This window comes from Balearica regulorum, chromosome 7 (genome assembly GCF_011004875.1).
Source record: "Balearica regulorum gibbericeps isolate bBalReg1 chromosome 7, bBalReg1.pri, whole genome shotgun sequence".
Classification (NCBI taxonomy): Eukaryota; Metazoa; Chordata; class Aves; order Gruiformes; family Gruidae; genus Balearica; species Balearica regulorum.
This window is the reverse complement of record NC_046190.1, coordinates 5,531,930-5,558,673: the sequence shown is the minus strand read 5'-3', so window position 1 is coordinate 5,558,673 and position 26,744 is coordinate 5,531,930. Positions and strand designations below refer to the sequence as shown.

At 39.1% G+C, this 26,744-nt stretch overlaps 2 protein-coding genes across 9 annotated transcripts in view; both read right to left on the bottom strand.

The window, feature by feature from the left end:
• The window catches only part of ATE1 (arginyltransferase 1), an 84,868-nt gene extending 70,257 nt beyond the window's left edge, over positions 1-14,611 (bottom strand). For 3 of the 8 annotated variants that reach the window (XM_075757751.1, XM_075757752.1, XM_075757758.1), the window contains exons 1-8: positions 13,984-14,202; positions 12,784-12,847; positions 12,366-12,428; positions 11,541-11,644; positions 9,839-10,111; positions 4,018-4,250; positions 2,274-2,402; positions 1,101-1,229 (exon numbers count right to left, since the gene is read on the bottom strand). In XM_075757751.1, coding sequence (XP_075613866.1) covers positions 1,101-1,229; positions 2,274-2,402; positions 4,018-4,250; positions 9,839-10,111; positions 11,541-11,644; positions 12,366-12,428; positions 12,784-12,847; positions 13,984-14,086 — 1,098 coding nt within the window. In that variant the 5' untranslated portion in view covers positions 14,087-14,202. Of the gene's footprint in view, positions 1-1,100; positions 1,230-2,273; positions 2,403-4,017; positions 4,251-9,838; positions 10,112-11,540; positions 11,645-12,365; positions 12,429-12,783; positions 12,848-13,983; positions 14,203-14,358 lie in introns of those variants that run through there. The other 5 variants (XM_075757759.1, XM_075757756.1, XM_075757757.1 and 2 more) reach the window with 5 other exon arrangements.
• A 666-nt stretch (positions 14,612-15,277) lies between these two features.
• Positions 15,278-25,980, bottom strand: NSMCE4A (NSE4A component of SMC5/6 complex). The gene is made up of 11 exons (XM_075757760.1): positions 25,575-25,980; positions 24,220-24,300; positions 23,491-23,621; positions 22,268-22,419; positions 20,213-20,312; positions 18,755-18,845; positions 18,139-18,233; positions 17,291-17,339; positions 16,560-16,651; positions 15,895-15,986; positions 15,278-15,364 (listed from the first exon to the last, which is right to left on the bottom strand). The coding sequence occupies exons 1-10, from the start codon at positions 25,828-25,830 to the stop codon at positions 15,903-15,905; spliced, it is 1,131 nt and encodes a 376-aa protein (XP_075613875.1). The 5' UTR covers positions 25,831-25,980; the 3' UTR covers positions 15,278-15,364; positions 15,895-15,902.
• Between the last annotated feature and the right edge of the window lie 764 nt (positions 25,981-26,744).

The window sequence follows — 26,744 nt, the reverse complement described above, 5'->3', positions numbered from 1 at the left end:
CCTCAATCTTTCTTGCCATGTTTCCAATTTTTACCTTATTAGAATTAACCCAATTTATGTCAGTAATAATAGAAAGGGCAGAAACTACCACTTATTGTTATGAGTCCTATTATTTTACAAAACAAAGTGAAATAAATTTTATGGCTTTCCACAGTAGCATTACAGAGATCTCACAAAAAAAGCTTTCCTTACACTCTTTTGAACTAAAGCCAGAAATGATTATGTAGTTTTATTATTCTACCTGGAAAGCAGCCACAGCTAGCTAGGTACCACTTCTGCGAGTATTGCTCTCAAGAACAGAAAAGTCCGACTCAATAGCTGATCAATATTGAAATGTTACATTTACAGTAGATAGAAGCGACAGATCTGAGGTAGCAATTTTATTAATTCTGCTAATGAAAATGTTGTGCCACTTGCCACAGAAATGGAGAATTACTGCTTGTTTAGAACCCCACAAGTATTTTTTTTTTTAAATTTACTTATTAGATTAGGATTAGCATCCTGTAAACACCTTTTTCTATTTTAAAAGCAGGCTTTATTCATGTGCAAGGTACTCTCATTGAATCTCAGACAATCAGCTGATGGGAATATTTTTTCACTCTTTCTACTGCAAAGGTGAGTTCTAGTTGAGAGGTATGCTTAGCAATGAAATGTGAATAAAACAGATTTTTTTTTAACCTTCACCTGTTAAATTGAGACAACAAAAAAAAATTAAGGAGGAATGTGGAAAAGGTACCAAACAGCTTTAAAGCAGAAGATGTTTTAGCCATCAAAAAAGCGCTTCCATACCATTATCCCATTTCCAGTGGAAATCTCAGCCCCAGCCCTCTTTACAAATTGCACACAAACAGCAGCTCTATTTAACTCATTACTAATGTTGGTTTTTTAGTTATGATGATGCACAGTCCCTCTCCATTCAGCTCAGTTTTCCCTGGGCTGATGCCTGCAACAGAAGCTTACTAAAAACCACCACGCTTTCCCTCCCAAACAAAACTTCCAATATTTTAATATATATAATAACTCTAAGAGACAACATTTTCCATCATTTAACTGTGTATTACAAAAAACGTTTTCATAAAGGCGCATGCAGTGAACTGTACCTCGTTTTCGCCACACTCAGAAGGTGTATCCTTGTGTATAGCCATCTGATACTTGGCAAATAAAGTGGCTGACTGGTTGAAGGATGATTTGAACTGGGGGTCCTCAAAGGAGACAGGTACTAACCTCACCTTCAGAGCAAGGAAAATACAAGCATACTATTTTGAGTGCATATAATCAGATAATATGCTTCTGAAGGTAAGGCTAGTGAAAGATCTCCTCCTATCCACTTCAAAGCCTCTGAAGTCAGTTTTCTACTTTAAACACAGGAACAAGAAAATCCTCCTAAAGGGGAAAGTCTCAAGACTAACACTAAGCTTAAGGTGACTGCTTATTCTTTCACTAAAGAATAAAAATTGTATCACACTAGAACACTTCAAAGCATCAATTTATTCCACCTATTTTTTTTTGGATCAAGTTACCTAAAAAAATCAACCACAAATTTTATTTTCATTATACAGCCTCAAGGACTTTTAAAATATATTACTCTGAACAGCACATCACTCATTGCTCCAGTTGAGCAATTACATATTCTTGCTACATACACTTTTTCTCCAAACTCCTAAATTTTTTTCTTTATAGTATTAGAGACATAATATGTCTGACAGTTAACTATTACACACCGCATGGTTGTTACAAGAAGCTGTAACGATGTGTAATTTAGATGGAGCATACTGATTACTTCTCGAAGAGCTAAACTGAAAATTAAGAGGTTTACAAAACTTAAACTAACAATTTGTATGTGTGATAAATTCTTCACTCGCATGTTGGCCCTGATCATGCTTGTTCCTCCTTACGGAAGCATTCAAACCAAAGCCAATGAGACGAGTTATCAGGGTAAGTGTCCAGTTGGTTTTAGTTCCTATGAGATTTGTATTTGTAAGGCCCACAATGTTTACCTCCAGAAGCCTCGTCCTCTCCACCTCTTACCCAATAGCATCCCCACATGACTTCCTTAACTTCTCTGTCTGAAATTAAAACCAAATATTTGTGGCACCCACAAAGAGATATCAAGAGTGTTTGCACTTTCAGGACGTTGATTTTATTTGATACAGTATTTTACACGTTCCTGAGTATACAATGGATATAAAATCCACATTTGTTTCTCCTAGAAACAAGACACATGAAATGGAGGGGAAGCTGAGCTTTGCATAGAATTCATTTGGCCTTCTGACCTGATTTATAGTTGGTTTATCAGGTGGGTCCTTGTGAACAACCATCTGGTAACGTTTATAGACCTGGTAAGACTCCTGAAATGTGGCTTTGAACTGTGAACTTGGTGGAGATGATCTCACCACCTTCACCTTCAGAAGAAGTTAAACACATTTATTATTACAATATCATGCAATAACTATATATTTATACATATACAAATGTCACAACAGAGAGAAATTTTAAATTTCTGCACAAGGGCCCTAACAATTTAATTGATATTAGCCAACAGAAGAACTACACAAATAGTTTTCAGGAAATAATACCAACAAAAAGGTATGCAAATTGACATTTTAAAGAGATTTTGCTGTACTTTTTAAAATCATCTCTTGTAGTTTCATACTATCCTGAAAAATACTTTGAAGGACCCATGCATTTGGAAGACTTGTATCTGTGCTCTTTAGAAAATGACTGGTTTTTTTCCCCAATAATCCCAAGGGGATATCTAGATATTTTTCAAATTGAAAGAGAAAAATGAAACAGTGTTTCCACATTCAATTACGAGTTAACTGTAATAGGAAGTTATCTATCTTCCCCACCATCACCCTTACACGTACAAAAATAAAATAATTATTTTTAAAAAATCTGTAAAAAATTGTTCTTTGCAAGAACAATTGCTCCCTAACCAAAAAGGATGCTATCGCATGAGCAACATTGCATTTCTTTTCCAGCATGCTTAAGGCCACGCTCATTTCAAAAACCAGGTAATTTTTGATATGATTCTATTTTCTGAAATAGCATTGGTTCTGAGCTACAAAAAAGCCCCAAAACACCCCACCTGACAGCCATAGTAGGGAGCAAAGACAATCTGGGAAAACACCACTGGAATCATCCTCCTTTTAATTCTCCTTGCATCTTCTAAATGAAGATGTTCAGACAAAGCCATCATACTCCTGTTACACAGCTCATCAGAAAATCTGGAGGAGTCAGTGAAATTCACCAAATTTCATGACTTTTTGTCAGTTATTCAGGGTGAATCTTTTAAACCATTGTCGTGGTTTTACCATCATCACTACCTCTTTGATTAATAACCAAAAGAATATGAAAAAATTAACTTCCAATATATTCATAGTTTTTCAGCTTCCAGAAAAAAAGAAAAAAAATGGTTTTATGGGTCAGAAAGTCCAAAAGTCTTCCAGATGACTGTCTCCATATTAATAATAGATTCAACGGCAACCAGTATATTATGCAAAATTTTCTACCATCACTTTTATGGCTTCCAAAGACATCAACACATATCAATGACATTTATAAAGAGCAGCTATCTTCTTATCGGTTTAATTTTATGAACAGTTACTGCTTTCTTGTCAAGATTCATTAGCATAAATAGTTTAAGTATCTATATACTGCAGAACTAAATATTGAATCTCTCTCATCATTCAACACTCAGTTAATTCAAAGTCTTTCATTTTAAAGTCACACTGCATGAAATCAATTTACAAGTTATTTTGGTAACTGTACTAGTCTCTGCTACGATTGACTGGAAATGCAAGAGTACCCTCTTGTGGTTACACAGAGCTCAGCTGCACCATATATATATAAAAATACATATATCTCTCTCAATCATGCAGTACCACATATATTCCAAGATTTAAACTACAACCATTCCACAAAGTCACAGAAACTAAAAACCTAAGTATTCCAAAAAACTTCTTAACTAGATTTTTTTCCTTGATTTACCTCCAACAACAGTGAAGGAGACATTACCTCTAATTTGTGTCGTGCATCATCAGGTAAAGAGACAAAAATGAAGTCTTCAATGGTTTTGGGTTGGTTTGTTTTAGATTTAGAGTTTTGCGAGAGGAAAACTTGATCTTGTTCTTGAAGTTGAGAGCTTTCAAATGTGCACATCTGGTTCTGAAGGAGTTTCTGCAGTTTTCTTTCTTTCCGTATGTCCTTTGCTTTTCGACATGGTGGCTTGCTCAGATCAGCCCCTTTCCCTACAATGGCACAGGCAAAGAATTAAATACCACAAATTGCAACAAACAAGTAGTTCTTACATAATCACTGAAAAGAAACGGTTAAAATCACCATTAATTGCAGACTGTGGTCTGAATATGACATGGTCTTTCACATTTACAACTATCAATAATGCCCAATGCCATGCTAAGTTGCGGTGATTTCTCCTGTACAGCTGTTTAATGCAGCACTTTAATATGGGAACACCTTGACCATGATTCCATCCCATAGTTAAAACTTCAAACGAAAAGACTTCCTCTCTGTAAAAAGTCTGAAAAGTGCATCCATAAACCATTACACCACATCCCCCCCTCAGAAACAAAGAAAAGCTGCTGTTTAATATATGGTATGATGATGTACTATATCCAGACAGCTACAGGATCAGCTTGAAATACTGAAAGGAAAAAACCACCAAAACTACAAAACCTCAGAGCCAAATTCAGAGAGAACTGTTCTACTGCATTAGAAACCCAGGTGACCATACAACGGACTCCTGTAGAAGACACATGCACAAAAAAAAGCATTTCTTTTTTGTCACCTGGAATCCTTATGCAGTATATAGAAATACTACCAACGCCACTAGTGTCACACAACTTCGCTTAGAATTATATTCAGATTGTCTGTTTTTACTAATCAATTCACTTTTATCAATTTACTTCTATTTTTAACAGATCAACCGTTTATAGCGTTCTATTTGTGAAATGTTATTTACATAAAAGTCAAACCTAGAAAACAGGAAAATAGTACATAGTACTACAAGAACTTAGTTTTAAAGCAGCACAAATCCAAAGACATGCACAAATAAAGCCTCAACTCAAGTGGTTCAGATTCCTCAATGAAGGGCAGATTAATTTTATACTTAGGACACTAACGTAAGATAAAAAGTCAAGATACGAGAATGCCAGTACCATAAAAATTAATACAGAATTTTCTTCAATTAAAAAAAAAAAAAAGGCTGGTCCCCATGCCACTGAAAAGATGGTTACCAAACAAATAATCCACTTACAAGTAGCAATTTCCCTAGACAATATACTCTTAATAGATACTGATTGTAAATCCATAAGTTCAAGATTTGTAAAAATTACAAAAAGCAAGGAACATTTTATTAACACTCTCAGTTCTGCCTAAAGTTTGTACATCATTGTTGGCTACTCCAGATAGCACACACAAGTAACTGAAGGCCATGCCTCTCTCCAGAAGCTGCGTGAGAGATGTTTGAATCTGCTGCTGGAAACAGTGGCGGAAGAAATCATCAATTTTCAAGGAATACCTGTCTCAGCTTAGCAGCTGCTGTTGCACGTTTCATACAGAGGGAAAGCTGCACTCAAAATTGCATCAGCAGCCAGCTAATGCAATACAAAGTAACTCTAATTCTGCATTTTTCACTACTTTTTAGGGCAGTGGTAGATGAGTTGGAGGCCAAAAAAAGAGCCACAATATTAAAAATTTCAAAAAGAGAGGAAAAGTAGAAAAAGCTACTCCCATACAGGGAAACAGTCATATACCTTGCACAGAACCAAAACTGTAACAAATATTACGACTGCAGAAGCAGTCTTTTATGCCATTAGCTTCCTCCTGAAATCCACATACTTGCAAAGACCCACTGGCAACTTTTGAAAGACTTACCTTTTCAAACGGGAAAGTACCTTGAATGGTGAGGTGCTTTCGTTTGAAGCATTAGGTAGAAGACACATTTCCAACTCTGTTAATATTTGTAAGAAGTAAAGAAGAATGCAAATCCACACTTAACTACGGCTTATCCCACTTTACTCTCTTGAAAGCCTGGAAATTCCACGGAAATTGTTTTTTCCAGAACTCCTATGAAAACGTAGTTAGAGCTTTCTTTCCTCCTCCTCACCAATAACTTATGAGCCAAAACTGACACCTTTCTTGCCCTCTACTTGCTTCAAGCCTTCCCATGGACAATGAGAACAGCAGTATCCTCCTGCAAGCTGGAAATGGTGAGAGCACCAATATTTTAAAAGCTCACTGATGTGGTTAGAGTCACTTCACCTGCAAAAAATTGCGGCCCTCAGAGCCGCTGCCTGCATCTTTCTTTACCAATAGATACATCATAGAAATTGGCAAAATACTTTCTATTGGAATAAACTTTTAAGTATCAGTACGGCTGTAAACTCTTCTTTTTAATGTGCGTACCATGCTGAACTTACAGAGCTCCTAAGTGCATTCCTAAATGCAAGTTAGCAGGAAGCTCCTCGTGGCTCACCCAGGAAAGTCCCAGCCAGGTTGTGCCACACAGACTGAGAGAGCTGAAACACTGAAAGCATCTCAGGGAGTTAGAAAAGGAGCTAATGTCACGTCGGCACTATTCAGACACCCTACAATTGCACTAGCAGATTTTATGATCGAGTGCTCTTAACCTCTCAGCTAAGGTTTTTGAGTATTTGGCTCATCCATACAGCTAAAATTATTCACCAGAAAAGGACAAATATTATGAGGAAATTACAGATTCTACGTGACCTGTCCATGGGCAAACAAGTCAGAGGAAGAGTTTATTTAAAACACTCATGATGCATGTGAAGAATGAGTACTTCATCTTTATTGGGATCTGTTTCATGTCTCATATCTTCCATAAGCTGTAAGTTAGCAAGAAAAACTTCTTAAAACAACAAATGTGCATTCAGACATAAGCAAACCTTCTTTTCTATCTGAAACTGTGCAGAAACAGCCCATTACTCCTATAGGACAATGACCTGTTTTGCTTATAAAGGAATAAAAATGCAATTAAATAATCTTATTATGGAATAAGTCTACATTTTCCAAGATGAAAACTAAACATCTTTCTATCTGGAAAATTTTAAACTGAATTTGACCTATGACACCACCTACCCTTAAAAAAAATTAAGGATGAATTAAATAAGCTGATGCATTTATTATTCATTTTTATATCTCATTTAAAACTTTTAGAAAGGAAGAACCACACTAATGCATATTTCTCCTCTATAAAAGTAAATCCCTGTTTTCAGAAATTAGAGTACAACGTTTCAGCCATTCTTTATCTGCCCTTCCAGTGTTTCAAGTTTCACCCGACATTATTCTTAACATAACTGAACACCGTACCTCACCTTTTTCAAAATAACAGCAGGTTTACACTCATAATTTACCCAAGACTGCCATCTGCTGTCAACATCCACTTAGTTCACTTCCAAAATGAAGTTTACATAACCCAAAGTTTGTCATCACTTTTTATAAAAACAAGAGGGTTTTGAAGATTTGCACAAAAAAAAGTTATATAAACTATAAAATATATAAGGGCTATAAAAGCTTTGACTGCATTTTATAAAATCAAAATATAAAATAGAGTCTTAAAAATTCTAGAATAGTTTTCCAAGAACATGTAACAGTACTGCTTCTATGCAGCACCACTGGTTTTCTGATCAAGCATTTCTGAAAACTTTCCTTTTTGTTTAGATGCAAAATAGCTTGCTAAGCCGGTGAAAAGCTTATCCAATTGGAATGAGCATTCATTGAGGAAAAAACATTATTTTACTTGAAATCAACCACCTCATAGAAGGAGACAAAACTCTTTGTGAAGGAAAAAGCCCTTTGAAGGTCTCAAATACTGGCACAAGATGTTACAGGTGAGAGAAATTAGGAATTAGTATGATGCTGCAACACATGCAGAAACTCTAAAGCAGCCAGTCTCCACTACCATTTTAACTAACATTACTCGCCACGTACTGGCTAACTGCAATTCAGAAAATACCCGTTATTTTTCTGACCAGGCCATTGTAGAGCCTATGCAAAACTGGAAACATGGTCTGTACAACAAGGCTGCCTCCTCTACAGCCTCTGGGCCATGAAGAGCCTGTCAGCAATTCTACCTTCTCTTCCAGTGCAGGCTGTCAGTCAGATGAATTATTCTGGTAATAATCCATCCATCCCTTCCCATTTTCCCTCCAGAAATCACCCACGTCCCACGAGAATGTAGTCAACACAAGAGAAGCTGTAGGAGAGGCAACCTGCAGCACTCTGCGGGCATGTCCTGGGAGCAGTGGTTTCCAGCACTACTTTTTTCCTCAGGGATCCTCCAAGACTCCTCTGTATGTGCAACAGATATGATGACACCACCCAGAGGATCACCCACCAGCGGTGATATGTGGTCTTCCCTGTCACAACAAGCTATGTGAAAAGCATAACACCACTGCAAGCAGATGTAGATTTGAGATTATCCTTTTTTAGGTAAAGATTTCATGTTCGAATTCAGCCCAAAGGCAGCATTTCGAAAATCTTTACAATTATGATACAAAACCTTAACTGAGCAATAATTTCAGTATTGAGGAAAGTGACCATACTATTAAAGTTAGTATTACACTAAAAAATATTAATATTATTAAAAATGCCACCAATATTCCATGTACTTTCACACAAAGCTCTAGAAATGAATGAAAGTTTACCTTCAGTTTTTGGCACGAGACCTGTAGCATTGTATAAATACATCAGAAGTAAAATGAGGGAGATTGCCTTACTTCTTGTACATACTCACTGCACTTCCTTACAGAAATGTAATATTAAAGTTCACAGCAAGAAAAAAAAGGAGCAATTACTACATAATGTCACATTCTCTGGTGACACTGCTTTTCTAATCTAAAGTTAGCCAAAAATCTAAAACAAGGAAAGCTCCCAAACAAATGAAAAAGCTCACCTAGAAAATATTATTCTTTATAGAGGACCAGAAGTCTCTATACTCTTTTTTCTTTTTAAATCAGCAGAAAGCTATATAATCTCCTTTAAGGCTACAAAATAAAAACATAGTAATATACTGAACATATTTCCTATGTCTGTGGCAAATAGGCTATGAAAGCGTAAGAAATATAGCTTAAACAAGTTATTCACAGGGGTGCACTCACAGTGAGTAAACAACACAATTTGTATTACAACAAGATGACTTGCAGAAATGAAGAAATGTAAAAAGAATACCTAGGGCATTTTTTTCAGGTCTTAAACTGGTTTCCCACCGCTGCACAAGAGACAAGGTTAAGCCTTAACCTAACTCGGTGACTAGTACTCCTGCAGCACCAGCCAGAGCTGTATCCAGCTCTTAGTCTTGCACAACCAGGGAGCCGGACTCCATCATCCTTATGGATCCCTCCCAAGTTGAGATATTCTATGAGCCATACCTCACACTACATAAAGCCTGAGTCACCATATCCCACAGAAGAAAGGGAAAGCTGGATGTACATCTTACTCTGCATACAAAAGTATCCCAAACTGCACACTGGTCCCAGTGTCTGATGAGATTCAATCACCTTGATGTATCTGACTGCAATCTAAGTAGCTTTCACAAAACTGGCAGCTGTAGATACGTATTCTCAATAACTAACCCCCCAAAAAATTAATATAAAGAAAATCAATGCCACTTTCAGGAAAAATTAAGAAAACAAGTAACACACAGCACCTCTCAGCTTATACGCTGTAATTCTATAAACTGGGAAGAGCATAGGCAATGAAAAGAAGCAATTCTTGATTTACTAGACAAAATAAAAAGCAGGACTTCAACGACATGCAAATGCTAGTGTATCCCAATGACTACCGGAAGTTTGACTACCTGGCTTGGGTGGCACATGAACGCTTTTAGCTGAACGTGATGGTTCTCCAAGGACTGGTGTATCTTTATCTGCACATATCTGAAGAGAACTCGATTCCACCTTCTGCACGTTCACCTCTTCTTTTGTTTCACTTGTGTCCTTATCTTCATTCTCCACCTTCTCTACATGATCCACACTCAAGGGAATCAGTTCGGACTGACTGACGTGAGATCCACTTTTGTATGCAAAATCGCACGTGACCGCATCCTCTATATGGGAATCCATAGGCTCCTCTGTAAATAATTAAAAACTGCCTGAGTGAATTTCTCTCTATATAACCGCAGTTCACGCTTTGGACAATTAACATTAATATTAAATGAACTCAATTCCAATTTTACAACAATTTTCCAACAGATGAAGTGACTGTTTGCAACAGTCTGAAAGCAGAAAGCTTCCTTTATGACCCTGAATTACTAGAACCAACTCGTTTGTAAGAACATTTTTATTCTCTCCACTAAAATGGGGCAGTCAACTAATCTCATGCCATAATTTCAAAAAACGACCAACAACAAAACAAAAAATCCAGAAAACCTAACACACATACACACAAGCAAAAGAGGCAAATGATAATGAGTCAGGACCAACAAAGCAAATTCTACCACAACTGAGAATAGCTGGTTTTGGTGTTGGATAAATCAAGTGCAACTGTTCAATCACCACGAAGAAAAACCCTCATTTCCCCGCTTGCTCTTCCTTTTCTCTGCCACCCACTGTACTGCTTAGTCCTCTGCAGATTATCAGTTTTATGACAGAGGTGAAAAACAGGTCTAATTCTCTACGGCACTCACCTAAAAAGTCATCAAGTGCCCAGAGATGAAAAAGAAAATAAGCAAAAAGTAAAGAAACATATTCTTCAATAGAATAAGTCAGCTGCGCAGTTTCGTTGCTGGGCTACGCAGTGGTCTTGATTCAAAACAAACTGTAAACATACAACCTACCCAGATCTTTATAAAAAAGGTTATATATAAAAAAAAAAAATAAAATCCAAGGGTATTAGCCATTGCCGTGGTTTAACCCAGCAGGCAGCTAGAACCACACAGCTGTTCCCTCACTCCTCCCCACCCCAACGGGATAGGGGAGAATTGAAAAGAAAAAAAAAAAAAAAAAGGTAAAACTTATGGGTTGAAATAGACAGTTTAATAGGAGAGAAAAGGAAGAGAATTAATAATAAAAATAATAATAGAATACACAAAACAAGTGATGCACAGCACAACTGCTCACCACCCGCTGACCACCTATGCCCAGCCAGTTCCTGAGTCACGGTCCCAGGCCCTGGTCAGCTTCCCCCCCGATTTCTCCCCAGTTACATACAGAGCATGACATCATATTGTATGGAATATCTCTTTGGTCTGCAGGGGTCAGCTGTCCTGGCCGTGTCCCCTCCCAGCTCCTTGGGCACCCCCAGCCTCCTGGTTGGCGGGGTGGGGCAAGAAGCTGAAAAGTCCCTGACTCGGTGTAAACTTTGCCCAGCAACACCCAAACCATCAGTGTGTTATCAGCGTTAATCTCATCCTAAATCCAAAACCCAGCACTATACCCGCTGCTAGGAAGAAAATTAACTCTATCCCAGCTGAAACCAGGACATCATTCAATCACTCCAGAAAGTACTTGATCCTCCTCTCAAACTTCAGTATTGGTTTTCAAACACTAAGAATTTCTTACCTTCACCCGCTACTTTTGAGACATCTCCTTTGGAAATAAATTTCAACATTTTCTTCAGAACTTTCTTGTGGGATTTGGAGGTCTGAAAACGCAAAGCCTGGCACCTTAAAAAGAAAAAAAAATGACCATTTCTTTTGTGAAAGATTATTTCACAAAAAAATGTTAAGGAATCACTATTGCATTGTATATATACTTTCAATCATTTCTTAAGTTTCCCTACATTAAGTGGTGAAATATTTTGTCAACACTTTCAGTTAATAAAATTATCTTACCTTGTTCTGCATAATATTATTCTTTATGGTATGTTTTGCATGTACATCACTATAATCACTAAAACATGCCAATGTGACCTCAAGCACTGCATAAAAAAGCTTTTTTATAATACACTAGACTTTTTCACTTATCCATCTTATAGATACAACACTGATACTAACTACTAAGGCCAGAACAGCGTATCTACAACTATTCATAGCTATTCAACTGACAACCTCTCTTATTTGGGTTACTACAGCGGTGTTTGTGGGGTACGGACATACTGGTTCACCTGCAACCAGTGAGCAAAGGAGCAATCACAGGACTCTTGCTTTGGATTGCAAGCCAGAAGCAAAAGGCAAGGGTACACACTTCGCAAATTGCTCACAGAAAAACATCACAGAGCCGCTGACGTGCCTGGACACAAACCCAACAACATATATTCAGTATTCAAAGTATTGCTAAAAGTAGAGAAACTTTTCAAAGGCTCTACATTTCAAGCTGTAAAGACAAATGGTTGAAGATATCTGAAGCGGTCAAATCACTTGCAGTAGTATGTTTTGAGCTTCTTACCTTATTGTGTATTGAGGACAACATGTTTGATTCATGATAGGTTTGTAGACATATTTTCCACTTCTAAAAATAATAATAAATACATATTTATTTTTTGTTGCTTATACTACAAAATAAATGGAAGATCAACCTTTTTTTGTTGAAATAATATCGAAATATTACACAAAGAGTAACAAGTCAAGAAACAAGTTCCTCAGCTTTCTGCTGCTATATCAAAATACTACCCTTCTAAAATAACCAAATATTTTCCTGTTCAACAGTGTCATGTTACAAAAAGTCACAGAGCATTGGACAAACGCTTCTATTTCAGTTACTTATGGAAACTAGTTAACTGTTTTCACAGACCTAAATTTCAAGTCTGGATTCTAAATTGAATCTAAACTGACAACATGGCTTTGTATTTTCTTTTCAAATTTACCTTCGCCATCCTCTATCTATGAGATCCTGGTAATCTTGAACTGTCATCGAATGTGCCCACATACCTGAAATAAATAATAAGGTGATACACTTGACTGACCACAGTTATAGTTTAAAACAGTACAATACAGCAAATTCTACAGAAATATCACTGTAAATCTGAGCAGCTATATCGAATAGTTGTTTTTCAAGGATTTGGCATATTCATAAATCTCATAAATTACTGATTTCAACACCCACATTAAGTGTAAAAAAACCCAAAACCAACACAAATCTCCGGATGCAATCAACTATATTGCTCCGACTGTACAAGTCAAAAAGTTTACCTCTCCGCTTGCTATCTTTCCCAGAGATACACCAACAAAATAACCTCAAATTACTCCTTAATTTTGTACTAAACATTAAATATTTCTGAGTCAGAAACGCTGGGCCAGTAGAACTCTCCGAGAGGTGCTAAGCTGACACAGACCATTCCCAGTGACCGCTCGGAGAGCAACTGAGCCAGCGGCCACGGAGCCAAGCGGGGCTCAGGGACTGTCACCTCTTCACCAGGGAAGAGAACACACTCCACTGCCCTCGAGCTGGCCTAAGCGAAGCTTGCGTAGGCACAGCTTTAGAGCTTTAGGCTGACGCTCTTATCGACGCTGGAGGTGGAGGGTCAGGCTGGGCACTGGCACCTGAGAGTAAAACTGTACCGAGAGAACACTGCAGGTGAGATCCTAACCGCATCCTTGGGTAGGGTGTGTATATTATGACAGTGATAATTAAAACATTTCACCTTTCACAAAGTTTTCCCGTTGTTTTGGATGGTTTGCCCCTGGGCTGGGAAGTGCTGCCGTTAAGACCAGGCCATCGGGCAAGGTTTCCCGGTGACCCGCGGCCTCCGGCAGCCCCAGCCCCACACCGAGCCCGTCTCGCTTCAACCGGCCGCTTCGCCCCGGAGGCTGCGGGGGCCGGCTCGGCCGGTGTCCCCTCGCAGGCTGCCTCAGGGACCCGCGGTACGGGGCTTCGGGACTCCCGGAGGGCAGGGCAGCTGCCGCTCCCGGCAGGACAGACGCTGCTGCCAAGCCGCCGCCTCTACCCGCCGCTCGCAGGGCTTCCTCAGCCCCGCGGCCCCCAGCCACCCCTTTCTCCGGCAGCACCGGCGTGGCCCGGCCCGCTCACGGCTCCTCTCACAGCCCGCCCTGCCCCCGGACCGCACCATGGGAGAGGTTGCCGTTCTCGTTCTTGCAGTAGCCGCAGCGGTAGCCATCCTCTCCGCCGAAGTACTCGACGATGCTCGCAGAGCTGCCGGCCGCCGCCATCTCCTGCGGTGCCTCGCTCGCCCTGCCCCGCCGCCTGGCTCAGGACAGCACCCTGCCCGCCGCCCCGGGCCTCCCGGAAACAGCCGTCGCCGCCATCTTTGTTACGGGCAGTGCACGGACAACGCCCACAGGAAACGGCGGCCCCGCCATGTTTGCCACGGGCGAGCTCCCCCATCTTTAGTGAGGGCCGCCGCCCTCCCACGCCCCCGGGCGCGGCTCCCCCCCAACAGGACTCCGGGCGGCCCCGGCCCGGCCCGTCTGCTCCCGCTTACCGGCGGAGACCTTCCCCTGCTCCGAGGCGCAGTAGCCGCAGCGGTAGCCCTCCTTCCAGCCCTTGTACTCCACCACGGCCGCATGCATGGCGCCCAGCGGCCCCGCTCGCCGCAGCCTCCCTGCCCCGCAGCGCCCCGCCCGGGAGAAGCGGCGGAGGTTGCCGCCTTCAGCGGTGCAGGCTGTGCCCGGCCAGGCCTGCCCCGTTCGCTGGGTTTGCACGAACGCAAGGCTCTCAGCTTTCTGGTAGATAAGCAGCAAAGATGTTGAAACCGTGTTTTGACATACCCTCACAGCCTGAGCGACCCCCGGAAACGTGCTCCAAGAGGGGCGGTGGAAGCAGGACAGCAGATCCCTTGGTACCTACTGCCCAGCTGCGTGATCAAAAACCCTGCCTAAGGATAAGAGCAAGCAAGAAATCCTAAAAACTCCAGACAGCGGTCCTCAGAAGAGCGTTTTCTGGAGATGGAGCTAGACTTTTATTTATTTTGAAGAAAATACTTCCACAGCCTAAGAGAGTGTCCTGCCTAAGTTACAAAACCAAATACACATGATGGACTTAGGAAAAAGAGAAGAGGAAGGAGGAATTTTTATCTGTAATTGAGACCAAATTTCTAAAGTCAAACCTCGATTTACAGAAGAGTAAGAACAGAAAGATAATATCAAATTTCTCCTGCGGCAACCAAGATCATCTAGATCAGATTCTCGGAGCAGAGGTGGCTAATCATGTAAATTCCACTTACAGGCTGCTATTGCTGAGAGACAAGGGATGAAAGAAGGGAGACAGCATTTCCTTTTTAGTGCTTGCAAGTGTCAGTAAGCTTATATAAAGTAGTAAACATAGCCATAATAAATAGAAAGTATACAGTAATAACCCTGTGACATGTATAAACAAGACAGCTTATATAAAGTGTCACAATGTTCCAATAAAAATAAATTTAATTTTACAATATATACATATAAAATCTTTTCTAAAGGAAACATTTTAAAATATTTTCTTTAAGGCACCTAGGGGGAAAGAAAAAAAAAGATAAGACAATAAGACAATATGAATTAAGATTTGGAACTTACCGAACAACCGTGGCAATAAAAGAATTCAATCTTACTGTTTAAAGGATTTGAGGGAACCAGGCTGTCTTCCCTTCCCCTGCCTCCCTAAATCCTCCTTCAGACTACTCTATTAACTCATGAGCTGTCAGTAGGTTAAAAAAAAGTACAAAAACTAAGCTATGATTCTTCACAGCATTGCATTCCAAGTGCAAGTATAAAGTTCCAAAAAATAACAAGTATATCACTTGACTGAACATCAAATGTAAAAATAAAGGGTTTTTTCAGTTAACTACTGCCTAGAAGGCTAGATGACATTTTGTTCCATGAAGAGATCAAGAACACAGAAACATTCCAGATGCTATACAGTTATCCTGCTTATAGTTTTTCTACATTTGTAAGTCACAACTAGTTCTCCTGCAGTTATTCCACATGCATAAGGAACTCATGCACTCTACCCCTACTTAGTTTGACTTATTAGAAGAACTTACTTGAAGAGTTAAGGTATCTCCATTTCATCTTCATTTCTTTGACAAGGAGGGCTGATCATGGGTTCTGTTATTTCATATGTTTCTACGATCTCCTGGTTAGAAATAGCAAGAGTATGTAAGTTACAAGAGCTGAACTATTTCAATTTAATTGCAGTTACCCCCAGATAGTAATAAAGTTTCTCATACTACAGCACTGTTTCAAATGGCTAAGTTTCTTCTGCACATTCTGAGTGAGGGACAAAGGAGAAAAGTTGCATGTGCTAAAAACTACTTTTTATCTAAGATTTATTACAAACAGTGAGGAAACTGTATGGAGAACTTCCCCTCTAGAAGCAAGTATCATATGTAAGGGAAGAAACAGGCTCCATCCTTACGCAGTCCTTGTATAACAGTAAAGGCAAGTCACTGCACAACTTAAAAGCACTTAAACTGACCAGGCTTGAAGGATCAAAGATGAAATTGCTATCCCAGTTCTCAGTTTTCTTGCAGTTAAAAGCATTCATTAGATTTGTGATTGATTTGGAATCCATAAAATTAAATGTAGCAATAATATAGACAGAAACACCTAGGCTCATCAGAGTACATAGCAGCACAGCTCTGAGATGCATTCTTACCCTTAAGATTAAAAAAAATTAATCAAAAGTATCAAGTGCTATCCATTATACCTTCCATTCTTGATGGCTCAGAGATAAGACAACCTGGTTCCGTGCTCCAGCACCACGGTCATCCTCCCTTCCCTCGTTATCTTTTGAAGGCTCTGTTCAAAATAGAATTTTCATAGTCTTTACACTTGTAAAGTCAGTTTCCTCCAGGAACACAAAAGCTTCACAAAAAGCAAATCAATTATCCATACCCCACTAAGCTAGTCTCTATCAATGGCCTGTAACATATGCTTCTTAAGAAATTTCTTTAGTCTTACCTCCTAAAAATTTAGAAACTAACTTTAATTTAATCCTTTATGAAATCCCACCAAAGTCTTAATCCCATCAATATCACATGGGAACAAAAGCCAGAGACCTCGTATGTTCCTTTTCAACTGTTTTGAAGTTGCAATGCTTCCCAACTCAGACAGAGGAAGGAGACTTCTCACACACAAAAATATCTTTTCTCAGCAAAGCGTAACTATCACTTACAAAGAAAGTGATTACTTCTATTAATGTGATCAATTTGTATAGATCAGCATAACAGCCTTTATCCATATTTTGATATTTAAAGAGGCTCGATCCTTTCAATTACTCATAAACCTCCATGCCTTCGATTACATTCACTGCATATCCCTGAATCTCTACTCTTGCAGCTAAAAATACACCTAAAACTTTGCAAACGCAGAAGATGCAGCTACTTTTTTCAATGTTGTAACAAAAAACAATTATAGTCTTTTAGAGATAGATTTTACCTATTATTGGCAATTTATCGTCATCCAGCTTTAATCTTGCAAAGCCATCCTAAAAGACAGTAGGATTTAAAGTTTCAGAAACTAGATCAAATTAGGACAAGGAGATTTCATATTTTAAATTAATATACTACATAAATTAAATATACTACATTAAATTAATATACTACATAAACAGGTACATATATTGATAAAGAATCTTAATTGGTAAACCAAATAAGAAAAAATATTTAAATTTAGCACTTATTCATAAAGAATGCAGCTGATATAGGACAGTTGGTAGCTGTTGGATTATAAAAACTCTGATTTATTATAAATCATTATTATTCATGAAATATACTTGAGTTAACCCTTCATAATCATATCACTATCCACTATAAACCTGAATTTAGTCAAAATATATTTGTGTTTTTACCTTTTCCCAAATTCATTTTATTTCTTAGACAAAATATAGTTTGAAGTACAAATCTACAGATCCAAAGAGAACATAAAACACTGCACTGACATACTTTCCTGCAACCTCAATAACTCTTCTATGCTCTATGACTACTCTTCTATAATCTAAAATAATGTGAGCTACAATCCCTTTTTGAAAAGGGTACTGACAGCAAAAAATTCACTATTATTTGTTGGTAAGTTGACTGTAGTAAAAAAATCTAGTAAAAAAAAATTAGTCTGTCAACTCTATTTTCTTTTTTATTCCGTTACCAAAATATCATAGACTGTTTGTAAAAAACAAATTAGGATTCAAGACCTAATCTGTCAATATTAAAGCCATAAAAATAACAAATCAATATTTCTAGATAATTCCAATATGTAAAATAAGATTTCAAGAACATGTCATGCCTTACCCTTATAATGAAGGACACATGAAAGATATTTTCCACAGTGCGTGCAAAAGAGTTTGGATCAATCACAAGGTCAAAGAAGGAAATAGGGGTATCAGCTAGAGATGCAAAGATCGATTTGTTAAAAAAAAACAACAAACAAAACACACCACACAACAAAAAAAACCCCACAAACAGGTGGCATACACAGAGTTAATATATGCAAAAACAAACTTAAAGTAATTACTCCTTTTAAAAGCTAACTGAATGTTTATGGCAATTTATTTACAATGCTGAATTCCCAGTCGCCTGCAGAAAGAAACAAAGTTGCTAGAGAACATTATTTTCTTCCCATCTTTGCCACACACAAATACATACATGGTGACTGTTTGATCGCCTTCTAAAAAATGCCATGCTCTAATAAGAGGAAGAGGGTAGGATTTAAATTTACTTGCAATCAAACAGCAACTGATTAGCGTTCATAAAAAAATACATAGTATATATCCCTCAACATAAAGATTTCTACTTGCAAATGCCATCTAATTTTGTTTCTATAGTTTAACCACTTGTAACTGTAGAGGATTAAGAGTATTTATTTTCTCAAATCAATGCTTTAAAAGCTTAATTGAATCATACTTACGATCATTTTTAAAATGAGTTTGCAATAATCCCAAAATCCTCTCTACTTCCTTCTCTGTAGCTTCCTGGTGAGACTCCTCCATTTTTTTTAACTGGAAAAAAGAAACACAGTTTCACCTCAAATAACCACTGTTGTAAAACAAGAATATGAAAAGGACCTTCTATGAACACATAAGATAAAAGACAATTTTTTCTCTCTATGCCACGCATGCGCAGTTACAGATACACACAAACATGAGACAACTTACAAACTTACAACTTGCTTAAGGACTTAATTCCCATTTTACAATATCAAACTGAAAGGCCACAGTTTGTACATTTTGAGCCCATTTACAGGTCTACGCTTACTTTCTAATAGTTCTGTGGAACTAGGTTACGCCCAGTAGTACATAGTCTGTGAGTTTACTGAAGAAGAAGTTTATTTATAAGTGTAGAAGGGCAGTTTATTAAGATCTTCAACTTTTTTTTTTTTTTCAGAAAAGGCACCAAAGTTTACATGTAAGAAATGGCATGGCATGAAGTTTGACATGGTCAAAGGACACAATTATTATGATTTTACAGATATGTTCGTTATCTGTAAACCAGGATACTCCAAATCATCCTTCAAGTACTGCCATCAGCAGAGTACCAAATTCACTTTTCAAGTACAGTCCTCAGTAACCTGTTTGCGGTTCCTTTTAACATCCACTTTCCCTTTGACAACTTTGCAACAAAGCAAGCTACAGAAACTTTCACACATTAACTATGTATCTGACACAGATTAACTTGTTTGATAATCATCAGCAACTCTACCAAACCCTCCAGCTCCTCTTCTTCCCAGTACAAAATGTATGAGTGATTTCTATCACTGTTTGGATTATCACAAAGTAAGCTGCATTTAAAAAGATATACTCAACATTTTGCCTCTCTGTAATGGCATTATCAGCCAGATGTTCCCTATAACAACGTGGTTTATCTTTTCAAAGTTTCAAATATAAACCACTCTGCAAGCAATCTCAGACTTTTGCCAGACAGAGAGAATAGGGAAACAGAAAGCAGGGAAAACAACGGTTAAGTGAGCTAGTTAGTTTGCTGTTGTTAACCACATTGCTGTGCAAAAGCCACATGCTGTTAGACACTTCTTAAATAAAAGTTGAAAACACAGTAATGTAAAGAAGTTTTTTTTGTTTCCTTTCAAAGCAATGAGCATCAGAGCAAATAGGATAATTTGAACTTGATATCAGTCTGTTAATCCTATTTCTGAACTTGAAATCGGTCTGCAAATCCTATTTCCTTCCACTCAGTGAATACTGCAGTCCACACAAAACAAATCAAGAAGCCTAATCATTAAGTCTGAATCCTTTAGTACTACACAGTTCATAACTACAAACGCCAGAACAACATGAACAGAAAGATTTTAAAGTCACTTGTAATAAATATACCATAACAAATCATTAATAAATATTAACACTTCACAAACCTGAGCAGGCATTGCCCGTTTTTCTTCTCCTCCTGTAGCCTTTTTCTGCCTCTCAATCCGTTGCCTTGGTACAGGAGGATCAGACTTGAAAGATCCCAACCTAACCAAAATAAGAACAACATAATTTATATGGAAATATGTTTCACATCCTATGCTAAGAAATTTACATACTGAGAAGTTGATCTCCTGATAAAAGTGCAAAGTAATTACTGATACCTAAAAATAAAGCCTCATTACATTTAGAGATTTCTGTAAACAACCATCCCCAAAAGCTGCTCCCAATATGTGTTGGCAGCCTCATACCACAATTATCAACAGATGTGTAAAATTTGATGCAATTATTCCAACTTTATTTTTTTTTAAACTGAAAACTTTAAATCTACGTTTCTTAAAACTAGTTAAGAAGTGAAACAGAGTATATGGTTCATATCCTCCAATATCTCCATTTGAATTTATTACAAACCTTTCTGCCTTGAAAACGCTCTCCATACAATATTTATCTCTTTTTCATCTACTGTTAAGTTCAGGGTTGCAGTAAGCTTTTTTTTTAAAGCCACAAATTTTTAAAATTTAGTCAACCAATAGAACATTCAGTACACTAAGAAGAGATTTAAAGTTTCTCAGTAAACAACGTGAGTGTAATATACGTGCTAGATTTAGGCACTTTCTTGAAGTGCTTACCTCTCTCCATTGACTATATAAGGAACTTAGGCTCCTAACTTTGGTTGCCTTGAATCTCCACCAAGTTAGATGCCTAAAGGAGAGAGTGTGCATTGAGACTCAATTCAAACTAGCTCAGCAGATAACCAAAAATTCTGCAGCACATATTTTTCCCTATCTTGGGTGAGTTGTGACCACTCGATTTCAGAAGTCACAGACTGACCATGACAAAAAAATTACTCAGGCCTCAGATAAGAATAGATGGAGTCAGAAATAAGCAGTTCTTTTCCTAAACGGAGAATTATGCTTTATTGCAAATATTCACACATCCTCCACCAAAAGAAGTCCATCATTACTTAAGGTGTCAAAATGCAACTAATGATTAAAAAAAAAGTCTTTCTTGCAGTCAGTTTTGTCTTAAGATCATTAAAATTATTGGAAAATATACTTGTCATTTAGAGCTTACAGCTTGAAAGTACAAACATATATTTGAAATATCTCAGCTATCCAACATTAAATATCAGATATCGTATGATCACATTATTATATTGAGCAACTTTTTTACAATTACAGTGATACTTACTGGGGCGAAACAAGTGTAAAAGCACAGACAACTGAATAATATTCTATCAGCTCTACTGTCGATTTAATCGAACTAGATCCTGCTATTGTAGGTTGACTTTAAGAGATTTGAATTGGAGCGTTGCCTATAAGCCAGGTGACTACAGGTCATTTCACAGTAGCTAAAAAGGCTCCTACTAAATGGGTTGCCTACGCATAAAGAGAGATGATGCTGATTCTACATAAGGCCACTTGCCAGTAATCAGGTGATTTCTTCTGAAGGCAGAGCCAGAAAGCAAGATTGTATAAGACAACCCATTAACATAGACACACAATTAGAACTGTTGGTCTCTTCACGATAATGCAATTGCCAGGTAAAAGATACAGACCTTGATGGTCTGACTTTCCATAACTGTCTGGGGAGGGAGGGAAGAAGGGAAGGAGTAAAAAAAAAAAGGGGGGTACTCTATTCATGATTTTAGCTGCAGTTTGTACAGGCAGAGAAAGATGAGGGAAGAGTCAGCTTTTAAAGCAAAGAGGATCACTTCTACTGGTTTTGGTCTGAAACAGGTAAATCAAAAACATCTTGCTATTTCTACTAGATACAAGTGATATTATTCCATAGGCAAGCCAAATCAAAATCAAAGAAAGAAATATTATGAAATATTTTGGAGACGAGGAGTTCACTGTACCATAAGAACAGAGACCACACAGAAGTTCTTGTTGACACTCTGTAACTTGAGATTAAACTCTATTCAAGCCCAGGGTATTAAAGAAAAGAATCAGTTAAGGCCATTAGCTTGTGCTGCAGTATATACTATTAAATAAACTTACATATAGTGAAAAGAAGGTGCTCTTCTGAAATACTTCTCTGTTTCTTCTCCCAGTTTCTGCCAGGCATTACTAGGCAAATAGCCACCTGAGATGCCCTCAGAATCACTATCATTATCTTCTACTTCTATGCGATTTATACCCATGAAGGTTAGCTACAAAAGAAAAAAAAGCTGCAGTGAAAATTCACTTAGAGAAGATCAGTAGATACATCAACGGTGAAATACTGTATTATGGTGTTGTCCTGCTAGATTAATATCTAATATCACTGCACAAGAACCTTGAGTTTCCTGAAGATTCTATGAAAACAGAAAAGCACTCACATACAGACTTGTGTTCAGCAGGCATCAGCAAGCAATAAAAAAAAAAGATCTATAGGCAAATAGAACTGCCTATATTCCAACAGAATTTCAATGATGTATGAAGTAGCAAAGCATTACTTAAATTGCACTATAAAGCTAAGTTGTTCCACAGTTTCTGAATGCCACAAACTTCCAGGAAGCCTAGCACCTCAATACCATACAACAACTTATTTGGCCCAACCCTGCATCCACCAATCCAGACTTTCCCAGGAAAAACTTCAATAAAACAATAGAACTTGATGATTTTTATATTGCAGAGCTCTAGACTTGATCAAAGAGTCAGATTCCTTATTAATCTGCTGTAACATATGAGAAATTTTTCAGGGAGGGGAGAGAGAAAAAAAAAAGTCTGCTTCAAAGCTATTCTGAACTGACTCTTCCACCCAGTCACAGTACAGACAGACAAACATGTCAAGTCTAAAAGCACACAAGTAATCCAAAGTTCCACTTCATGGCAGTGACACAAGGCCTTGAGAACTCCATCCAAAAAGATATAAAGCAGTGACAGGATAAAGAAACTGCTTAGCTACTGGGAAACTACAAAACAGTAGGTATTAAAAAACTGCACCAGACTACCTTAAGAGCATGAACTGACTGAACTGTGACAAAGTAGCAGCAATGCAATAATAGGGGGGACTTCTGCATTTTAAGTTACATTTTCCCCTACCATATTGGAAATGCTTAACACATACTTTAAAACAACTAACAACACTAACCTGAAAGCTAAGAAATTCGTAAGAGTGTTAAATTCCATCAGAACTGTCACATACTGCTTGACACACTGAAGATTTTTTTGTATGATTCTGTAACAAATAGGGCAAATCTCTAGCAAAACTGTTGGAAAATTCAGAGTCTAGAACTTACCAAGTCTTCTGCAAATGCTAGTGAATCAAATGCTGTCATCTCAGAGTGCAACTCATTGGCCTTCTCCTTGCCTAGATTTGATGCTAAGACAAGAAATTGGGCATCCAGCACAGCCTCTCGTGCACAGAAAACTGTTACAGAAAATATTTTATGTTAATAATATGAAATTGTCAAAAATATAATAAAATTTAGTATACAGACTATCCTGGGTATAAAGCTTTGTAAATCATTTTTTGTGATGACCTCTAACACACTTACATAATCCTTATAATAATATTTGCATTAAAAAAATAAAGAAAAGGAGAGGATGACACTGACAAAGGCAAGCATGTAAAAACAACACATTGTCTTAAAAATAAAATGCATTTTTCATTGACATGTTTTCCATCTCTCCAAGTGATATGAACCCCACTATGCTAATATCTTTTATATGTACTACTTACTTATATTGTTCTACTGAGTCAAGGTAAAGCAAGGAGTATTTTTAAGTGCAAATAAACGCTAAAGTAATGGTATTTATTTTCTCATATCAACTTATTCAAACTATTCCTCTTCAACTAAACATATCTATTTCAAGTTATACTTTAATAATACTGATAAAGTATTATAAACTATTATATCAACTTCATTCTCTTGCCCTTTTTTTATTTTTAAGGCATCATTGCCTCAGGCTTGGCCAACTAACTGTCAAGCAAACACTTCTAATAAGGACCATAGAATTTGTTTTACCTCCACTAAACAGTTTATTGGCTTCTTCCAAAGCTTCTGTCAGTCTGTTGCTTTTTGCACTCAGCATATCCTCACGATTTTCTGAGGGGGAAGGGACACAAATGAAATCCTAAATTACTTAAATATAGAAGCATCGAGAAATATGTACTTACACCTTAATCAAAACTGGCTGGTTCATAGCCCATCATACACACAAAAATGCAGAATATAGTTATAGTACATTAATTGCAGGGTTATGTAGGCTCCATTTTTATTAATGTTTATGTATTAACTCCGTTTGAAGTAGTAATTTTCCATTTACTTCAATGGAATAAGATTTGTATGGTTGAATTTATGTTAGCCGATCCCATATTCCTCTTGGTTCCAGTCAAATACCTGTATCTGTGTCAAAGCAGCTACTAGATACCATAGTTTTCTGTATATTTTTCATCTTACCCATAAGTTATTAAGAATTTTTACAAAAAGAACAAACAAACCCCCCAAAATGCATGCTTGGTGATTTGTGAAGATTACCATGTCAAACACAGTTACTTGTATGTAACAGTATACATATGATTTAACGAGGCTTTCAGATTTTCCATTCTGAACAGCTACTCACAGCACAGCTTTTAAGTACACCATCCTTACTGCACTGTCATACCACTGTTGTTTTTCTGCATAAACATGGACTGGATGATCCATAAACTGCATTGTATTCTCTTGTAAAACAACCCTACAAAATTAGCAAGTATGCAGAAAACAACCAACACCACATGCTGTTAAACTTGGCAGCGCTCACTCAAATAACCATCGTTGTGCTTTCGTGAGAAAAACAGCCCACTCTGGACAGACAGGGGAGAAGTACTGACACACCTATCAAGAGAGATGCTAAATATTCCATAGCACTTTCTGGAAAGCCTAAGAATAACTTTCTGGTCAAGGCACATACTGGTACCTGCAGTTTAAAACTCAACCACCACGAACGCAAAATTAAAGGCTTTCAAGGATAGCTCTAGGTCTAAAGCCGATGGCTCCCCTGCATCAATGCAGTCACACACGTTACGTGCAGGTAAATCCCTCAAAACCTTCCTTATCCCTGGGCATCCAAATGCTTCTCGGGAGACAAATCTCCATCTAATTACAGGCCCAACAAATCCAGCAATCCACGGAACTTGGAGTTCCCACGAAAGCCTGAAGAGTTCCTCAAACAATACGGACAGGCTACCAGCCTGGCACCCACTCGCAGCCCCCATTTCCCCGGCACAAAGAGGCATCCCCGCCGGAGGAACGCCGTGCCCGCCCCAGGGCCGGGCTCAGGCCGGCGGCCCCCACCGCGGGCTGGGCCGCCCCTGAGAGGAGCCGCACCCCGGGCTTACGCTGCACGTTGTAGATGAGCTCCCGGTACTGGTTCCGGATCATCCTCCTGCTGCGCTCATCGCCGGCGCCCTCCGGCTGCCTGGGCCTCTCGCCGGCCGCCTCCGGCTCCTCTCCCTCGTCCTCGGAGGCCGGCGGGCAGCTCGACAGCCGCGGCGGCGTGCGCTGAGGCACGGCGCCGTTGCGTGAGGTGGACGGCAGCTCCGCGCCCGAGCTCCACGAAGAGGACAGATCACCGCTTCCACTCGCCTCCGACATCGCTGGTCGGCGGCCCGGGCCTTCAGGAACCGCCGCGGAAGAGGCGCGGGAGGCCGCCGCCCCGGGCACCCCGGCCCCGCGGAAGGCGGCAAGGCCACGGAGACGCCGTTACCCGTCGCGACGGCGGCCCGAGAGGGCCAAACCCGCGGGGAGGGGGCGGGGCGGCGGGGCGGAGCGGAGCCAAGGCCGGCACAGGCCGGGCGTTCTCACCACCGCCGCCCCGCGAGGTCGCTGCTGGGGCGGGAGACGAGCGAGGCCGGCGGTTCGTAAGCGGGCGGGAGAGCGACCGCTCCCTCCCTGCTGCGCGGCCGCAGCCTGCTCGCGCGGGCGGGGCCACCCCCTCAGGGAGGCGGCCCGGGGGCTGCGGCCCCTCTCTGAGGTAACGGCGGCCCCTCTCTGAGGTAACGGCGGCGGGAATGCAGCAGCCGGACCCACCGCCTCTCGCAGCCCCCCCAGGCGGTGTCGCGCCCTGCAGGTAGTTGTCCTTCCCTCGTTCCAAAATAAATTGCGCCTCAGTAAGTCATTTCGAATAAATCCCCGAAAGGGCTGCTCACGCGCTTCCGAGGTGTGACTTTTTACTTCTTGGAATAAGCAAGTTTTCTGCTTTTAGAAAGTTGAGCAGAAAAGTCCTAGAATTTTCACCTTTATTAAGGAGTTTTAATGTAATGATGAACCTGATGGTAACAAATCTTTCATCTACTTTTAAGCTGCTCTGACATCAGAGGAGCAGAAGAGGTGAAAATTCGAGACAAAGGGATGATAAACTTGTCTGAGCATCTCTAATACATATATTTCCATATAATATGTATAGATTAATCACTAAGCAGGGATCTGTGCTCTGGTAAATAAAGTAGCAAATGTATACTTTGAAGTGGAATAGACTCCTAAATTAGTTAGTCATGACTGGTGATGTT

What these genes read in the sequence shown, in the direction of transcription:
- NSMCE4A (XM_075757760.1), bottom strand. Translation starts at nt 25,830, where the DNA reads ATGTCGGAGGCGAGTGGAAGCGGTGATCTGTCCTCTTCGTGGAGCTCG. An exon ending in TAGCATTTGCAGAAGACTTG is followed by an intron (nt 22,420 to 23,490) that starts GTAAGTTCTAGA and finishes TTTCTTTTGTAG; the next exon opens with CTAACCTTCATGGGTATAAA. An exon ending in CGATAAATTGCCAATAATAG is followed by an intron (nt 16,652 to 17,290) that starts GTAAAATCTATC and finishes TATTTTGAACAG; the next exon opens with AGCCTTCAAAAGATAACGAG.